The sequence below is a fragment of the Falco biarmicus genome, chromosome 10 (assembly GCF_023638135.1).
Source record: "Falco biarmicus isolate bFalBia1 chromosome 10, bFalBia1.pri, whole genome shotgun sequence".
Taxonomy (NCBI): Eukaryota; Metazoa; Chordata; class Aves; order Falconiformes; family Falconidae; genus Falco; species Falco biarmicus.
In genome coordinates, this window is record NC_079297.1 from 19,912,915 (window position 1) to 19,928,905 (window position 15,991).

General features: G+C 44.4%; 1 protein-coding gene and 1 long non-coding RNA gene across 4 annotated transcripts; one reads left to right on the forward strand and one right to left on the reverse strand.

Moving 5' to 3' along the window:
* Nucleotides 1-2,935: 2,935 nt before the first annotated feature.
* Nucleotides 2,936-11,353, forward strand: LMO2 (LIM domain only 2). Of its 2 annotated transcripts, none has more exons than XM_056353172.1 (4): nucleotides 2,936-3,063; nucleotides 3,544-3,712; nucleotides 7,390-7,605; nucleotides 10,347-11,353. In XM_056353172.1, the coding sequence occupies exons 1-4, from the start codon at nucleotides 3,027-3,029 to the stop codon at nucleotides 10,564-10,566; spliced, it is 642 nt and encodes a 213-aa protein (XP_056209147.1). In that variant the 5' UTR covers nucleotides 2,936-3,026; the 3' UTR covers nucleotides 10,567-11,353. The 2 variants fall into 2 exon arrangements, with proteins under 2 accessions (XP_056209147.1, XP_056209148.1); XM_056353173.1 differs by lacking the exon at nucleotides 2,936-3,063 and adding an exon at nucleotides 3,184-3,444.
* On the reverse strand, nucleotides 5,989-7,436 carry LOC130155687 (uncharacterized). Of its 2 annotated transcripts, none has more exons than XR_008824193.1 (2): nucleotides 7,302-7,436; nucleotides 5,989-6,640 (listed from the first exon to the last, which is right to left on the reverse strand). It is a non-coding gene; the product is annotated as an uncharacterized LOC130155687 (long non-coding RNA). The 2 variants fall into 2 exon arrangements; XR_008824192.1 differs by having other exon boundaries at nucleotides 5,989-6,661; nucleotides 7,302-7,383.
* Nucleotides 11,354-15,991: the final 4,638 nt, after the last annotated feature.

A 15,991-nucleotide genomic window follows, 5' to 3' on the forward strand; every position in this document is an offset into this window, starting at 1 on the left:
CGAATAACTGAAAATGGAATTGTCCCAAAAAACTATATGTCTTTGTTCCTCAAAGGTATTAGAAGATGTAAGTCTTAGTTAGCATGCTGAGGATCTTCTTGCTGGGCTTTTCACTGCAAACCCAGTGGGGACTGGCACTAAATGCCAGCAAAGAAATGTGAAAAAAGGTGCTTCCAGAAATGCCACTGGGGCAAAACACCCCCCAGCAGTTCAGTGGACACCCATCAGCCCAGGACACTGCTTCTTGGCAGCTTCTGTTCACCTTCTGCCACACTAGCTCCTGCAAAGCTGTGTTTTGGTTTAGTTTGAAACCCAGCCCCACCCATGATGTTGCCTGGCGTCTTTGCTGTGTGGTTTGTTCAAGATACCCTGACAACTGTAACCCTCATGCCGCATTTTCTGATTACTCTGTCTAAGCAGATCGGGTTTGAGCGCTGTCCCATTAAGCATGGTGGAGCAACAGGTTTTTTACGTGATGTACCAGCAAATGGACTGCTTTTTTTCACTTTTCTTAGCTCATGACTTTGCCTAGCATCTCTCCAGAGGAAAGAGAGATGTAGCAATAGGACAAGGGGTAATGGCTTTCAACTGAAAGAGGGTGGATTTAGATTAGATGTTAGGAAGAAATTCTTCCCTGTGAGGGTGGCGAGGCGCTGGCCCAGCCTGGCCCAGAGCAGCTGTGGGTGCCCCATCCCTGGCAGTGCTCAGGGCCAGGCTGGACGGGGCTGGGAGCAGCCTGGGCTGGTGGGGGGTGTCCCTGCCGCTGGCAGGGGGGTGGAACGTGCTGATCTTTAAGGTCCCTTCCAACCCAAACCGTTCTATGATTCTATAAAAACAAGAAATAATCTTGCGGTTTATAATTACAATTATTTTAGACGAGGAGACAGGTGGCACCATAGAGTGACCCAGCACTACCACAAGTACCGTGCTTAAAGATCTGACTTTTTCTAGGAATGCCTGCTCTGGTTCTGACTGAAAAGGACAACAGTAAAACGCATACAAATTGTCCTCTTCAGCTTCTTTATTGCACGCTCTTCACTGTTTTTAATACAGAAAAGCTTTCTGCAGGTTAAGGGTTTGATCTTGCAAAGCGGAGAGCATACTTGGCCAGTCCAGCAACACATGTACTCAACTATGAATATGAGAACTATCTCATTAGCTTCAGAGAGGTTATCTGCTAGACCAGAGGTAGTCTGAGCAAAGCAAGGAACACAGGCATTACAAAAGCTTAATAGTTCTCTTTTCCAGTAATAAAATAAGTCCTTATTTTTATGTTGTTTTTCTAAGGAATTGAGTAATTTCTTATGTGCCAATGTTGGTATTTTTGTCCGTCACCAAAACTTTTGAACCAGCTGATGTCTTTTAGATAGACAAAGGGACAGAGGCCTTAAAGATATTAATTTCCTGTGAATTTTTGAAAAATAAATAGAAGGGAGGCAGCATGCCAGTATGTCTGTAATATATGCACAACTGTGTCATCTGAAACCAGAAAATTTACCTGGCTTTATGGAATTGTTCACGTTATTCCATCAGGAGCTACTTAGAATATGAATATCCCAATCATCATGGAAAATTTGACTCATAATTTATTAAACCCTGAGACACAAAGCCAGCAGAAACCAAGCTCACAGACATGTCTTTTATTCTTTTTCAACATTTTGAAGTCCTTATGTATGGTTTTGATCCACCTTTAAATTCAATTTCTGATTTTTTTTTTTAATCAACATGATAAAGTTCCTAGCAGATTTTTTTTGGGGGTGGGGTGTCTTGCAATAGTTTAATTATCCAGTTGTCTGGAAAGGTTTACATTTTCTTTTCTGATCACAGTGTAAATACATCAGAAATTAAATAGTCATCATGTAATTCAGTTCCATCTGCAAAAACCTAACAAAAGAGCCTTTTCTTTTAACAGAAGTAAGAGTGGTTGTGGCACCATAGCAGCTTAAAATACATCGGAGATAATATTTATAAAGAATAAGAAAGATGTGTTCTAATGACCAGTGATGGCTCTAAAGTATTGCGAGAGCTTGGTTCAAAGCCCTTTGGAATGAATAACAGTCCTTCTGCTGGCATTACTAATCTTTGAATCGGGCTCATTAATGTATTGCAGATATTATATCCCTAGCTGCCAAAAAGCTGAAAAAATTAGGAAGTAGTCATAAAAATAGACATCAAATACATTCCTCTTCTGAGAATTAATGTAGGAATGAAGTATGTCTACTACAATTCTCCAGTGCTTTATTCCAGATATTTTCTTAGTGTTTTTAAAGGAATTAACCAGGCAAGCTATCCATCTCATCCAGAACTCTGCCTCCAGCAACGGCCAGTATCTCATGCCACAGAGACTGGGAAACGCTGGAATTGCCGTGACAGTTTTCACTCTGGCCCTGTAAATCAGTCCTTTCCGGGATGTGCTGTGCTGATGGAGAGGAGGAAGGGTGGGAGGGGAAATAGAGATATTCAGGCAAGACTTTCCCATCTTTAGCTTCTTTGTGATTAATTACAGATAGATACTTCATACTTTCTGGCTTTTATAGCTCATTAACATCAAACGGTCTCAAGATATAAATTTGTTTTATCGCTTGCCAAGAACTAGGGGATGTCTAGGAGCAGACACCTATAAATGTTCACTAGGGGATATAAATGAGACACCATTTAGCTGACCAATTTGAATCCTTGGTAGAAAAAAAAAAATATTACTTAGGTTCTTTACCTGTGGATCTCAAAGTACAAAAATATGTGTGCGCGTGGGCGTGCACATAGATGTAGGAGAAGGAGAGGGACAGGAGACGGTGACTGTCGCTCCGTCCTGCGTGGGGCTGAGAAGAAGCCAGTAAGACGGAACCGGCCACTGATCTTTTTTCAGCCCTTGGGATCGTTTTCAGGTCGCCTACCTACCTGAGCACCCCGTGGCCACCGGGAGAGCGCTGTTCAACGCCCTTGTAAAGCGAAAAGGCAACGTCAGCTGCCAGCCCTGGCCCCGGGGAGCCCCAGCTCTGTCTCTTTAAGGAACCCAGCGAGTCGTGATGCTGCTGTTTGTATTGCTAAATCCCCAGGAGTCCAGTTAAGAAATGGGCAGCTGTCTCTTTAAGTGTGATTTCCTTCTATTGTATTTGAATCGTGATCAGGAAAAAGGAAATGAAACCAGAGACCCGGGGCTGAGCCACGGAGTAATAATAATAATAGTGATGCTGAGCTCCCTGTTCGCAGCACATCCAGCCGGCTCCGGAGCATGTTCCCAGCTGCCCGGGCTGAAAGCCTGAGCGCAGCCCGGCGGGCTCCGGGCTGAGGCAGCGGTGGCAGCCGAAGCAGCCGCTTCGCAGGCGCTGCGGCCGCGGGAGCTGCCCCCCGGGGAGCTGCCCCCCCGGGAGCTGCCCCCCCGGGAGCCCCCCCGGGAGCTGCCCCGCCGGCCGGCGCGCAGGAGGAGCGCGGCGGGGATGGGAGGTCAGAGCCCGCGGCAGCCCAGCCGCGCCGGAGCCCGGCGGGGAGCGGCAGCGGCCCCAGCCCACATTTCTCTCTCTCTCTCTCTTTCTGGTGTTGCAGGAGGAAATCCTGTGAATGTCATTGGGGGGCGGAGGGGGAACTCAGCTGGTGAGAAGGCATCGAGAGCAGACAGCCTTTGCGGGGGCAGATCCCACCACAGGCACGCTACAAAGGAACAATCCCTGCCAATGTCATCGGCCATCGAGAGGAAAAGCCTCGATCCTTCCGAGTAAGTGGCCTCTTTTTCCTTACCTCCCTCCCCGCCGAGCCTTCCCGCGGCCACTCGTCCTCCCCAGACCGGAGCCACTTGCCCGGCTCCGCCGGCCACCGGCATTGTGTGCCCGGCAGCCCCTTCCCGGCGGCGGGGAGCGGGGGCTCGGCACCTGCCCCCGCCGCCCCCCGGCCCCCGCCGCCCCCCGGCCCCGCCGCTCCCCGGCCCCGCCGTTCCCCGGCCCCGCCGCCCCGAGCCCCCCGCGCCCGGCAGCGGGCACCGGCGGCCGGGCTGCCCCAGCCCCCGCGTCTCCCCGGCTGCGGGCCCCGGGCGGGCTGCACGGGGGTGGGGAGCTGATGGGGGGGTGATGAGAGGTCCCCGAGTTGTGGGAGAGCGCAGCCGGGAGCAGCGCGGCGGAGCCCCCCCCAGCCCGCGCTGGGCATTTTCCAGCCGGTCGTGCGAGCCCGGGGTCCGGGCAGGGCGGGGGCGCGGGGGAGCATCCCATCCCGCTTGGCATGCGGGACGGTGGCTGGCACCCGGAGGGACCCCCCCTGCCCCACCTCGGAGCTGCCCGGCCGGCTGTAGCCGATCGCAGGGGAAGGTCAGTGCTCTTATCTGTGGGTGCCCAACTTCCACATTTTCATAATGCAACTTTCAAGAGCTTCTATAAACTGCTTCGGTGGGGGCTGGGTGTTCTGCAGAGGGCATGGAGAAAGGTTCGATTGACGGACTGGATGGAGAAGATGAGAATTTCCCTCCCTGGGTTTCCCACTCGGGCAGGGGCCAGGTACCGTGCCCCTCTGCAGGCTGTGCTGCGCAGCCCCTGGCCCCCCTGCACCCACGGCATCCCACCGCCCAGGGCCACGGTCACTCGGCCAAAAAACAGAGTCGTTGCAGCCCTGTACACACTAAGAACTGCAGTTATGCTTGTCTGGAATCACGATAAGAGAGAAGAAAGAAAAAAAATATTATAAAATCTCCATTTTCAGATAAGGCTTAAACATCTCCCTTTAGTAAACTTGAGTCATTCGTGGTTTGTTTCCTGTGAGATACTAAAAATGCCATTGCTTGAAGCCCAGAGTGAACACACAGGAACCGTTCCTTTTCAGGATCAAATCAATTCATTCCATGTCACATCTGATGTGCTGTATAGTACCTTTTCTCTTCATTTTATACTGTTTTCTAAGAAACGATAATCCAAGCCCCCAAGTATAGGATGGACAGGTTTCAACTGCGAAGTTTTAGTAATCTTTATTTACCCACCACCTTGTGTTCCAGTGACTTTAAGTGCTGGCTTAAAAATCTATGGACATCAAAAAGCTAATGCATAAAGCAGCAATTCTGTCCTGTGTAAACATCCGCCAGGCTGTTCCGGAGTTCAAGGCTTTCAGAGAAACCTGGTTTGTGATTCCTGAGCACCCGTACAGTGAAATATTTTGGGGTACATCTGAAGTTTTGAATAATGGATGATAAAGGATAATAATGTGCGTTTCCTTCTATTGGCAGGCTCTCAGAACTTGTCAGAGTGGAGCTCACATGTTAGGAAAGGGAGTATGGGGCCCAAAAGAATAAAGTTGGAAAAACTAATTAGGGAATGCCTAATCACATGCGGCATTCCCCATGATTTTAACAACAACTGGCCAGACGGAGACCTGGCAGGGGAGGGGTGCTATGGCACAACTTGTAGGGCACAGCAGTTTAAACTTGGAAGAGTGAAAACCAGAACAGAGTATCATCAGATAATATCTTACTGCTTAGCTTGCTTAAATAAAAACTGCAGGATCAGTTTCTCAGCACAGAAGTTCTTGACCAGCAGTCATTTCTCCCTGCTGAAGAAAGTAATTTTTGCCCAGAAAACTGCTGACACAGTAAATAAGCAGTAGTAGTATAATTTTTTTCCTGTTGCCTGCTGGAAAGTGGGAGCAGCCTGATCCTTCTGCATCAGTGCAAGTCTCCTCTGCCCCCACCAGCCTCAGGGAGGACAGACCAGCCACAGAAGTGTTGAGGGGCTCTGTGCTAGAGTGAGAACCCTATAATGTATGAAAAAAATTGGGGCTCCTCTCTACCAGATATTGAGCACATCACTCATCATCCAGCAAAGCATAAATGTGCTAACATATGCCTTCCTTGCCGCTAGCCACAGGTTTAAAATTAAGCAAGTGCTTAAAGGATTGATCCAATAGGTTTTTTTTTAATTAACTTTCCTGGGGTTTGGATAAGGCCCTCAGAGGCAGCACCAGGTTGCTGCACACCTTGCAGCACTGAGCTCAGGTGCCTCTCTTAATTTTTTGCTGTTTTTCTTTTTTTTTTTTTTTTGGCAGAACTTGTGAAGTTCCACAAACAGGCAAAGAAGAGAATTCTTTAAGAAAGTAGCTTTGAAGAAAATTCTTGCTTTATCCCCAGATATTACCAGAACTATCCTAGATTTCAGAGCTGTTTAAAAAGGGAAAAAAACATACGGTGCATGAATAGTCAGTGCTAATATTGCAGTAGAGATTTGTGCCTCTTTTCATGCAGGGATGTGTAAATCCAAAAAAATGGTTTGAGCTGTGTTGGCATAGACCCCTCCCAGGGGATACATGTCCTTAGCTGAAGAGAAAAAGAAGTCCTGCAGTAACATGAGGTAAAATCCTGGCTCTACTAAAAACACCAGCAAACCAGCTGGGTAACAGTCTCATCTGTTGTATTTATTCATTTCATTCTGTTCAGAGAAATGACATCCTCAGACTTGGTCTTCAAATTTACCTTTCCCAATGGAAAGTTGACTGCATGCAAAATCCCTCAGGTGCCTTTTCTAGTCCTTTAGCTCTTGGTGAGACAGAAATTCCCTTTGCTCCCAGTGGCGCCGCAGCCAGAGCTTGCAATCTCAGGTTTACAGTACAGGCGAATCTGTTTTGGGCTCATGCAGAGGTGGTTCATGGTCATGCTGGGGTTCTTTGGTAAGTTCTAGGTAAATCCAGAGGTTATCTGTATTGATTAGGTCACTTGACAGATTATAGATAAATCTTTAAAATCTTGTTGGGGGGGGAAAGCATTTTTTAATGGAAGCAAAATCATTGACACGCATTGTAGAGAAACCAGAACTATCTGAAAATGTGAAGAATACAGTAAGAACTATAGTGGTTGTTGGCATTTGTCAGTCTGCACAGACAGAGCTGGCTTTTCAATGAAACGGTGAATCCAGGCAGCTTTTTGACCGCACTTTTGAAAAAGTGCAATCTTTAATTATGGGGGAATCATGTTATAGGAAAGGTATTTCTTTTATTAGAACTGCATGGATTGAGACACATGACCAAGCAGTTCATGTTCTGTCCAGTAGAAGAAAAATTATGCATCTACACAGACGCCAACGTCCCAGTAAAGTGGTAGATACCTTTACAGTAATGAATACACATGGGTGATACAGAGATTGTCATGTTAATGCATTATTCTTTGAAGAAAAAAAAAAAAGTTAGCAAGTTTTTGGATACTCTTATTGATTCCTTACATATTAAGCTGGGTTTTTTGTTTTTTTTAAAGCAAAAGAAGACTGAAGTCCTGTTCCCTCTCATGTCAGAAGGGTATAAATCATTTATCTCCACTGTAACTCCTGTTATAACTGACCAACCTTGTGTTTTGTTTTTCCTTCGCCGCCTTCTTATGTGGCTGCTTCCAGAGTGCATTCTCCTTCTCCAATGATTCTTTCATTCCCTCAGGGAGCCAGTGGATGAAGTCCTCCAAATTCCCCCTTCGCTGCTGACATGTGGCGGTTGCCAGCAGAACATCGGGGACCGCTATTTCCTGAAAGCCATCGATCAGTACTGGCACGAGGACTGCCTCAGCTGCGACCTGTGCGGGTGTAGGCTTGGAGAAGTGGGGAGACGGCTGTATTACAAACTGGGCAGAAAGCTCTGCAGAAGGGACTATCTCAGGTATACAACCCACTCGTTCTACCCTCGCTCCCTCCTTTCTATCCTTTCAGCTTTGCTTATTCATGTAATTAGTATAACAAAGATCCATAATGAATGAATTCACTTTTAATTACTTTTAAAACATAAAGCCTAACAGCAGTCGCAGTTGTAACACAACATTGTCTGCAAGCTCAGGTTTACAATATGGGCTCATGTATTTTGGGGGTTCACACACAGATGCTTTATGGTACTCCTGGTGTTCTTCAGTAAGTGATAGATAAATCCAGAGGTTATCTTGTTGATTAGGTCACTTAACAGTTGTTAAAAGGTTAAATCTTAAAAGTCCTGTTGGGAAAAAAAAAAAAAAAAGAAGAAGAAGCATTTTTTAATGAAAATGAAAGGATCACTACATGTTGTGGACAAAAGAGAACTATTTGAAAATGTGAAGCATATAGTAAGAACTCCTTGGACTTTGGGGTTGTTGGCATTCATCCATCTGCACAGACATAATGCAAAAGCTCCAGGCGAACCGCGCAGTGTCAGTGTGGGCTTCTGGCACATAGAAATTGGGAAAAGGTGATGAATTTCAGCAAGCTCCCCCTGAGCAGACAATGAAGCGGTTCCCCCACATTGTTTTAAGAAGTTCTGTGCTTCTCCAAGCATTGCCTTGGAGCTGAAGGGTGTATAAAACCAGGTAAGATGATGAAAGATCATTTAGTTCTCTCATTTATGAACATGGTATCCAAGGTAACTGAATCCGATTCGTTTTCCTGATGCAGTAATATCAGCTGTGTAAGAGATGCCAGATTCCACTAGCCAGCAGGACTGCTGTACACATGTGGTGTCTGAAGCCACTGCCTTTGGTGCAGTCATTGTTGATCCCCCTCTTTTTCTGTGTCGCTGGTAAAGTTATCTGGGACACCTCAAGCAGAAGGATGCACTGTGCTGTATGTTTTTGGCAAAGCTACAGCCAGCACAGGAAAGTTTGATTACACTACTTTGGAACCAGTGGATTTTTAGCATGCTTAAGCCTGGTCCTGAACAGACAAGAATTCACACGTTTTGCTGAATCGGATCCTACAAATACACTTGCTACAGGTATTTTCATTAACACCTCTCTGCCTATCTGTTTTGCCAAGGTTTGTAAGTAGAAGGATTAAATTGAGATTAAGATAGTTCACAAAAATTGGAAACAAAGGATCTTTACATTCTTGATTACAATTAAAACGTATTGATCTTTGTTGCGCTGGTTGTGTACCATTTCTTCTAATGGATCCCTAATGTGTCAGGAGGTCTGTGCAACAGAATAATGGTATTTGGTATTTTTTCAGCTACATTACTGAAAGCTAATCTACCTGCCCATAAAAACTAAACCAAAATCTCAGCGAAATTCCTGATTGTGGTGTCCATGAGCTTTACTGATGGGAATTTTTCTAAGCAGAAACTGAGTTCTGCTAATGCGACCACTTGTAAACACTCTGCGTACACAACAGTCCAGGGGTGATCTGGTGCTAGTGACACTTTCCAAATACTATGCATCTTAAAATGGAAGCGACAGAAAGTATGAAAGTGCAATTAATGGATTTTCTTGCTGTGAAATTCAATGTTTTAATTTATTTCATAATGCAACATATAATATCTACCCTCATTAATGAAAAATATGGCAACCTTTGTGTAACCTTAGTATTACTTTCGTTGGGCAGAAGTAAACACTGACACCTCCTGGTAGATGAAAGAAATTATGTCTTTTCCCCTTAAAAGATCTCTCTGATTTTAGTGGGCATTCTTTTTCCTGTTCAGAAGATGACACGAAGCAGGCACAGCACATGTAAGTGAAGTGTAGGAGATGGCAAAACTCTTTCCACAATTTTGGAAACTTAGAAGTCAAACTCAATAGGTGCATATATGAGCAAGTAATGCATAGCATTTCTCCCACCTTTTAAAGGAAAAAACCCTGTATATTCGTGCTTATTTATCAATGATTTGACTTACAAACTCTGTAGCCAGCAGAACGTGTGAAAGGCTGGCATTCACACATAGCCGAGTACGTTGCACTGCTCCAGCTGAATGGTAGCACATGCTGTGAGTTGCACACATAGCTCAGGCATTCATCAGAGGCTCCTTTTGACAGGCAGTACCGTCATGAGCTCAGCAGGGCTTCTCCATGTGGATTAAAGAGTGGTCCACATCATAAAACTGTTTGAGCTGGCATAGGTACCTAGAAGGTCTTAGCATGTATCCTTCGGAAGCTAGCAGGAGTGACTTCATGGATATAGAAATGGCTGGGTTTGAAAGGATCACCAATGTGGAGGCAACGACAAGAGGCAGGGGAGTCTTAGACCATGGCTTGCGTCAACTCCTTCAATCACAATAGCAACAGCTGAAGATAGGCAAAATTTATCAACAGAAAGGCAATTTCTATTGGTCACAGAAGTGCAAGTATTAGCATGGCACAACTTTATGCTACGATCTGGAGAGCCTTTACTCATCCTGAAGCTGATCAGCAATTCAGAATAAGGTCATTGATCAGAGAAGTCAATTATTCTGAAAATAGGTGAGGACCTTGGACTTTCTACTTCAAGTTTTGGTATGGCAAAATTTAGAGTTCTGCTCGGCAGCTTTCCACGTGACCTCTATCTTAACTTGGCAATACTATGACTAGTGGATCAAGGCACTGATGTCACGTTCTTGACTTGATTTGTTTTTTAAATCTCCCCAGCAAAGGAGCTATGCTTACCTCTCTGCTGCTGTTGTTGTTTTAGGCTCTTTGGCCAAGATGGCCTCTGCGCCTCCTGTGACAAGCGAATCCGGGCTTACGAGATGACCATGCGGGTGAAGGACAAAGTATATCACCTTGAATGCTTCAAATGTGCTGCCTGCCAGAAACATTTCTGTGTTGGGGACAGATACCTCCTCATCAACTCGGACATAGTATGTGAACAGGACATCTACGAGTGGACTAAGATAAATGGAATGATCTAGCAAAGACACGCCTCATAGTCTAAAAAAGACATCTCATGGGCAACACTGATGCATAGCTGCAGTGAGGAGATCATCACCTGAGCTATGGGCTTTGTCTAAAATGGGGGGAAAATACCACGGAGTCAGCCCTTTGCAGGCAGTGCTACGTAGAATCTAAACTACATATAGGTGAAGAAGGGAGACCGAAGCAATAGTAGAGAGACTGACTTCTGTTAACAAGGGCGTATGGGCAATAACTGACGTCAGCCATGTAGGCGAGAGGCGGGGGGACAAACACAACGTGATAACGAATTCTCGTAACCAGAGAAAAAAGAGTAGGCACTTCTATAAAGAGATGTTATGACTTTGTCACCTGCAGACTAGGATTGTGCAATTGAATTTTCTTTTTGTCTTGTTTTAGTTACTGAGTTTAGATGACAGCTCCTAATGTAGACATGAGGAAGAATACTGGAAGAAAAGGGCCATCACTTATGTGGTCATTCTGTATGGCCTTATGCTTCGGGTAGGAGAGAAAGTGGGAAGAGGGTGGGGGTTATTTTTGCATGGATTTATTTTTTTCTTTGAGAATGAACAGTGCATCCTCTAGTCCCAAACTCTTCTTTAAAAAAAATCCTGCTGAATAGTTGTTTTCAGGCACTGCTGTTTCAAGATGAGATGTTCCACAGATCATTTCTATACAAATATAAATCTAAAGAGTTGTTCAACTATTTTATTAACTTAGATTATATCGATAAAATATTTGTTGTGTGTAGTAAGACTCTGCAGCTTTAATAAAAATAACAGAAGATTTGAGTGTTGTTATTTCTTTTTCTTTGGAGTTGGACTGAATGTTTTGCTCATTTTATATATGTATTTATTTTTTTAGCAGGGCTCCTACACTTTTTTTATGGCTGATGCCTGCTGGATCCACTTAAGGTTGCATTTCAAAGCAGTAATGTGAGAACACTGAGGTCCCAGCAAGCCTTGTAGAGTTCACGCTAAGGAGAAATTAGTGTTGTGTGACACTGAGGCTCTTTGCTGTTCATGAGGATGTTTTGAGGCTGGTGGCCCACAGAAAAAATATGCAGAGAAGGGTGTCACATCCACAGAAAAGGGTGTTACTTGGCAAGAAAGGCAGACCCTATCTGATCTCAGAGATCATTTAAGATTAGGGTCTGCTAGAAAGGTGGCTTGTCCCGATTTTGCTCTGCATTATTGAATCCAGCATAATATCACTAGAGCCAATCAATACTTGTCAGTATTTAGAAAGAATTAAGTTCAGAGTCTTTCCTGCAAAGACTGTTGTCACTTGCTTCTTAAGCAAAAGGAAGTTTCTTAGCACTGTAGTCATACTAAGAACAGGAGAAGTACGCCTCGTCAGGCTCAACTGGACTTTCAGTACCTTACTCCCACAGAGGCAAGTGTGGGTGTTGAGGTGAGCAAGAGCCTTTCCAGCCTGCCAGAAGGTCCATGACCTTTGCGGGAGCTGGCCTTCAGACTCCTCTGCTTAACACCGACCCACTGACCCGTTCTCTGTGAGCTTGCCTACTCCCATTTTTTGACTCTTCAGCCTCCACCGAGTCCCCAAGCAACAGTTTTCACAGTTTAATTCTATGCTGTATTTATTTCAGACCCTGTTGTCTCATTGCTTGATCACTATATTGTGAAAGATAATGAATGATAATTTCCTATCGCCTTTTTTTTTGCGCTATGCTTGAATTTAAAGACGTACATCATATTCCCTCCAACTTGTTTTTTTCTAGAGATGAATAGTCTAAGTTCCTTCTTGCATGAAAGCTGTTTCACGCCTCTGATAATCTCTGATTCTCATCTCTGTATGTTTTCTGGTTCTATGTCACCCTTTTTGAGCGCAACGCTAGAACAGCAAGTTTTGTTCAAATGTACTAAAAAAATAAAGCTTAGGACACAGCTGAACAAGTCTGACAGCCCACTCAGAAGGTGTTTGGCATGTCCATTCACCCCACCAGTACTAACACCTAAGGAACAGCACCTAAACATGTTGGCATCTTCTTGTCTGCTTATTTTTAATAAACTAGTCAGTCACCTATGGGATCTCTTATCCAAGTGGCAGTACTGACCCGTGATGACATTTTGCATTTTACAATGGATATTCTGAGAGGTCTTTTTTTTTTTTTTTTCTTTTTCTTGCTTTTGTTGTCACAGCTAGCGCTGGGGACAAAATCTTTACATCTTATTACCAGTGAAACTGGAAACCACACATAACGAGTTCTCGCTTGAAAAGTGTAGTTGGAGGGCGCTGTGATTTAGCTCTTCTCCAGTGATTTGCTGACCTCTGGAGGCCACGGGCAGCTGGTTGCAATTAGAATTCTTAACCTAAAATGTGTCCCTGCCAGCGCAGGCAAAAAGGCTAGGTACCCAAGGAAGATACAGCTATCCTCTCTCTCTGCCCTCCGTGGCTCCTTGCAAATATTTAGTCCAGCTAGAAACGAAATCTCACTATCCCTGTTAGTTTACGCAGTTTGGTGGGTGCTAACCCAGGGTGGAGGTGCACCAGCATTCTTCAGGTCGGCGTGTTGGGAGCACGTACACATGTGAGTGCTGCATCACCAGACAGGGCAGAACCAACAGCTTTGTGACAGGTGTCTTTAAAGCTTTCCAGGTCATCACGCCTTGCCATGTCATCACAATGTCTCTGTCAGAGCCCCTCTTCTTTCGCCCCATCTCCTTTCCCTGAGAAAATATACCTCAATGGCCTTATTGTATGAGCAGGGCAGATGAGTGCTTACAGCTTCGTGAACATCTTCTAGGCCATGACAAAAAAAAATTTGCAGATGATGGCAATCAGCTATAAAGCTGATTTTTCTGTAGTCACATGCTAGTGATACAGGTGAACAGGTACCAAAGGGAGTGTTATATGGTTGGAAGACTGGGACTCTGCTCCATCCTGCAGCACTGCCAGCTGAAGGGTCTCTGAACAAAGGCCATGTGTTTCAGATCACAGGTAGCCATCTACCCTGTCCCTGGAAGCATTCACAACCAGGTTGGACGGCTCTTGGAGCCACCTGGTCTAGTAGAAGGTGCCCCTGCCCCTGGCAGGGGGGCTGGAACTAGATGATCTTTAATGGCCTTTCCAACCCAAACCATTCTGTGATTCTGTGTTTCTACAATCTGCTGATAGTCCTGACTGTGCGAGGGGCAGGGGGAGATAAAATTAGGTTCCCTTTGACAAATTAAGCAGTGATTTTAACTTTTCAGTATTCCTGTGAAGAGGTTTTGAATCACATCCTGATCTCCTGTAGTGTGATGGTATAACTGACTCTAAAATAACTGCAGTCACAGAGTTACCAGTATAACGATAGCTTGATATGGTCAGAATCAGTATCATTACAGGTAAGAGTTTTGACACTTGTTTCCTAAACCCTTTCCAGTGTGGTTTTTAACCTAATAAAACATAAACAGGTATGCTGCAGAGCTGATTTCTCCACCTCACAGAGAGGTTTGACTGAACATTTGGCGTAAGGGGACTCTTTAACATCTGGGTTGAGATTAGGTAAAAGTGTCAGTAGTTCAGGGAAGCTTTGTGGTTTTGCACAAATGAGGGCAAGATCCGTGTTTCATTCTCACCTCAGAAAGTATTTCCTGTGTGACTTTTGGCAATGTAGTTAAATATTCCGCTCCTTAGTTACCTGCCTGTAAAATGGAGATATTATCACATTCTGAAAAATTTTTAAAATTTCCTAACACGGAAATACACTCATTATTTGGTGTAAGGCATCATTTACACAGGAAAATACATTCTTAAACCTGAATGTATGTATTTGTAAAAGAAGGATGCTGCAGGGTCCACAGCGGTCAGTCTTGTTTTGTTATAAGAGCACTGGCTTTATCCAGTCTATGTAACCTCAGAAAGGGCTTAAGCTGAGCTGGAAAATGACAGCTTGTGCCAGAAGAGGAGGCTCCACTTGAGCAGCAGCATTACTCCACCTGTATTATTGCACCAGCCTTGTGGACTTTTCCCCACCAGATTCCCCACTCTTGCTCTCCAGATCCAGGAGGAGAGAGAATGGATTTCTCTTGCAATTAGTGCAACCAACACTTCACCTCTGTCCTTATCTCAAGTATGTTCCTTACAGTAAAGGCTGTCTCCTGGAATAACAAGAAAATAAAATGGTCCAAAACCACTGGTGAAAATAAAAGCAAAGATGATTTAAAGTCAGAAGCGAAGAGCAGAAAAAATCTGAATATGACTTCATCAGCTGATATTCAAATGCATTGTCCTTTATATGTTTCCAATGTCAGCAGTATTTTAAAAGGCGTATCATCCTTCAAGATTTCCCTTCTTTGTCCCCATTATTCAATGTCATGGTAGGAAGATGAGAGCATTACCATCGATATCACTTTTTTAATTCCATGCCCTTGAATAAGGGCAATAAGAGCCCTGCATAATAGAGTTTTCAGCGGAGAGAGTAAATGGGAATCGGTTGTTAATTCAATACAGGATACAGAAGCTGTCTCTCCCATCTCTTTTCTCAAGGTAATACTGTGCCTCCAATTGTCATTATACCCAAGAATCAAATTATTTGAATTCTGGACACATCAGCACAAAACTGAAGACTCCCTGCCAATTTCGTAGCCTGCTTGGAAGAGAACATCAGAGAGCATCACTCATTTATACGACTGCCAGCCTGAGACTGTAAATTCAGAAAACAAGAAGGCCTCAGGTGCTGCACTTTAACATGTCTTTCTGCTCCTGAATCACCCCCCCTTAACACCCCTATCACATACAAGGTAACATTTTATCTCTGAAAGGTAAAGCTTTCAAGCATCTGCTGGGGCAAGCATACACTCTGTGTGGCCTGAACATGAATTGAAAATGAGACTATTAAGTACATTAATTGATAACAGTGGCTTATGACTTTGAAGGAGATTCATGACACTTGGAAAAATAATCTATAAAGACTTTTGTTGCTCTAAAAAGACAGTGCAGCATCAGCTTATTTCACTTGCAGCAGGTTCATCTCTTTTATAGAGCGTGCTGCACTGCAGGCAAAGGGAATTTTAATGGACACTGGAAAAAAATAATCTAGTCCTCTGTCCCACGACAAAAAAGAAGCCATAAAAAGACGTAGAACAGAGAGATTGAGATACAATATCAGAAAACATTTAAAGAATTGTGATTAAATTAAGATTCAGAAGTCTGTCAATGAGATGATGATTAAATGGGCAGAAAGTTGAACCTTGTTTGAAGCAACTTGTTCCCTCCTGCTGGTGTTGGATGCTTGTTAGTACAGGGAGAAGCTTTTCAAGCGTGACAGCTGAGCCCTTAACTTCAGTCTCCAGCTTTTGGACTTTTTTAGAACACCTGATTTTGGGCTGGGATTAAGGGTTTTGTTTTCTCCCCTCAGATATCTTTTGCACCTCATATCAGGTGACTTTACCAATGTATTTTGCAACAACTGTGAAC

Bases quoted from the DNA above. Each gene is read 5' to 3' on its own strand.
- LMO2 (XM_056353172.1), top strand. From the start codon at position 3,027: ATGCTGCTGTTTGTATTGCTAAATCCCCAGGAGTCCA. The intron at 3,064-3,543 runs GTTAAGAAATGG...CTGGTGTTGCAG, and splicing joins GCTAAATCCCCAGGAGTCCA to GAGGAAATCCTGTGAATGTC. The intron at 3,713-7,389 runs GTAAGTGGCCTC...TCATTCCCTCAG, and splicing joins AAAAGCCTCGATCCTTCCGA to GGAGCCAGTGGATGAAGTCC.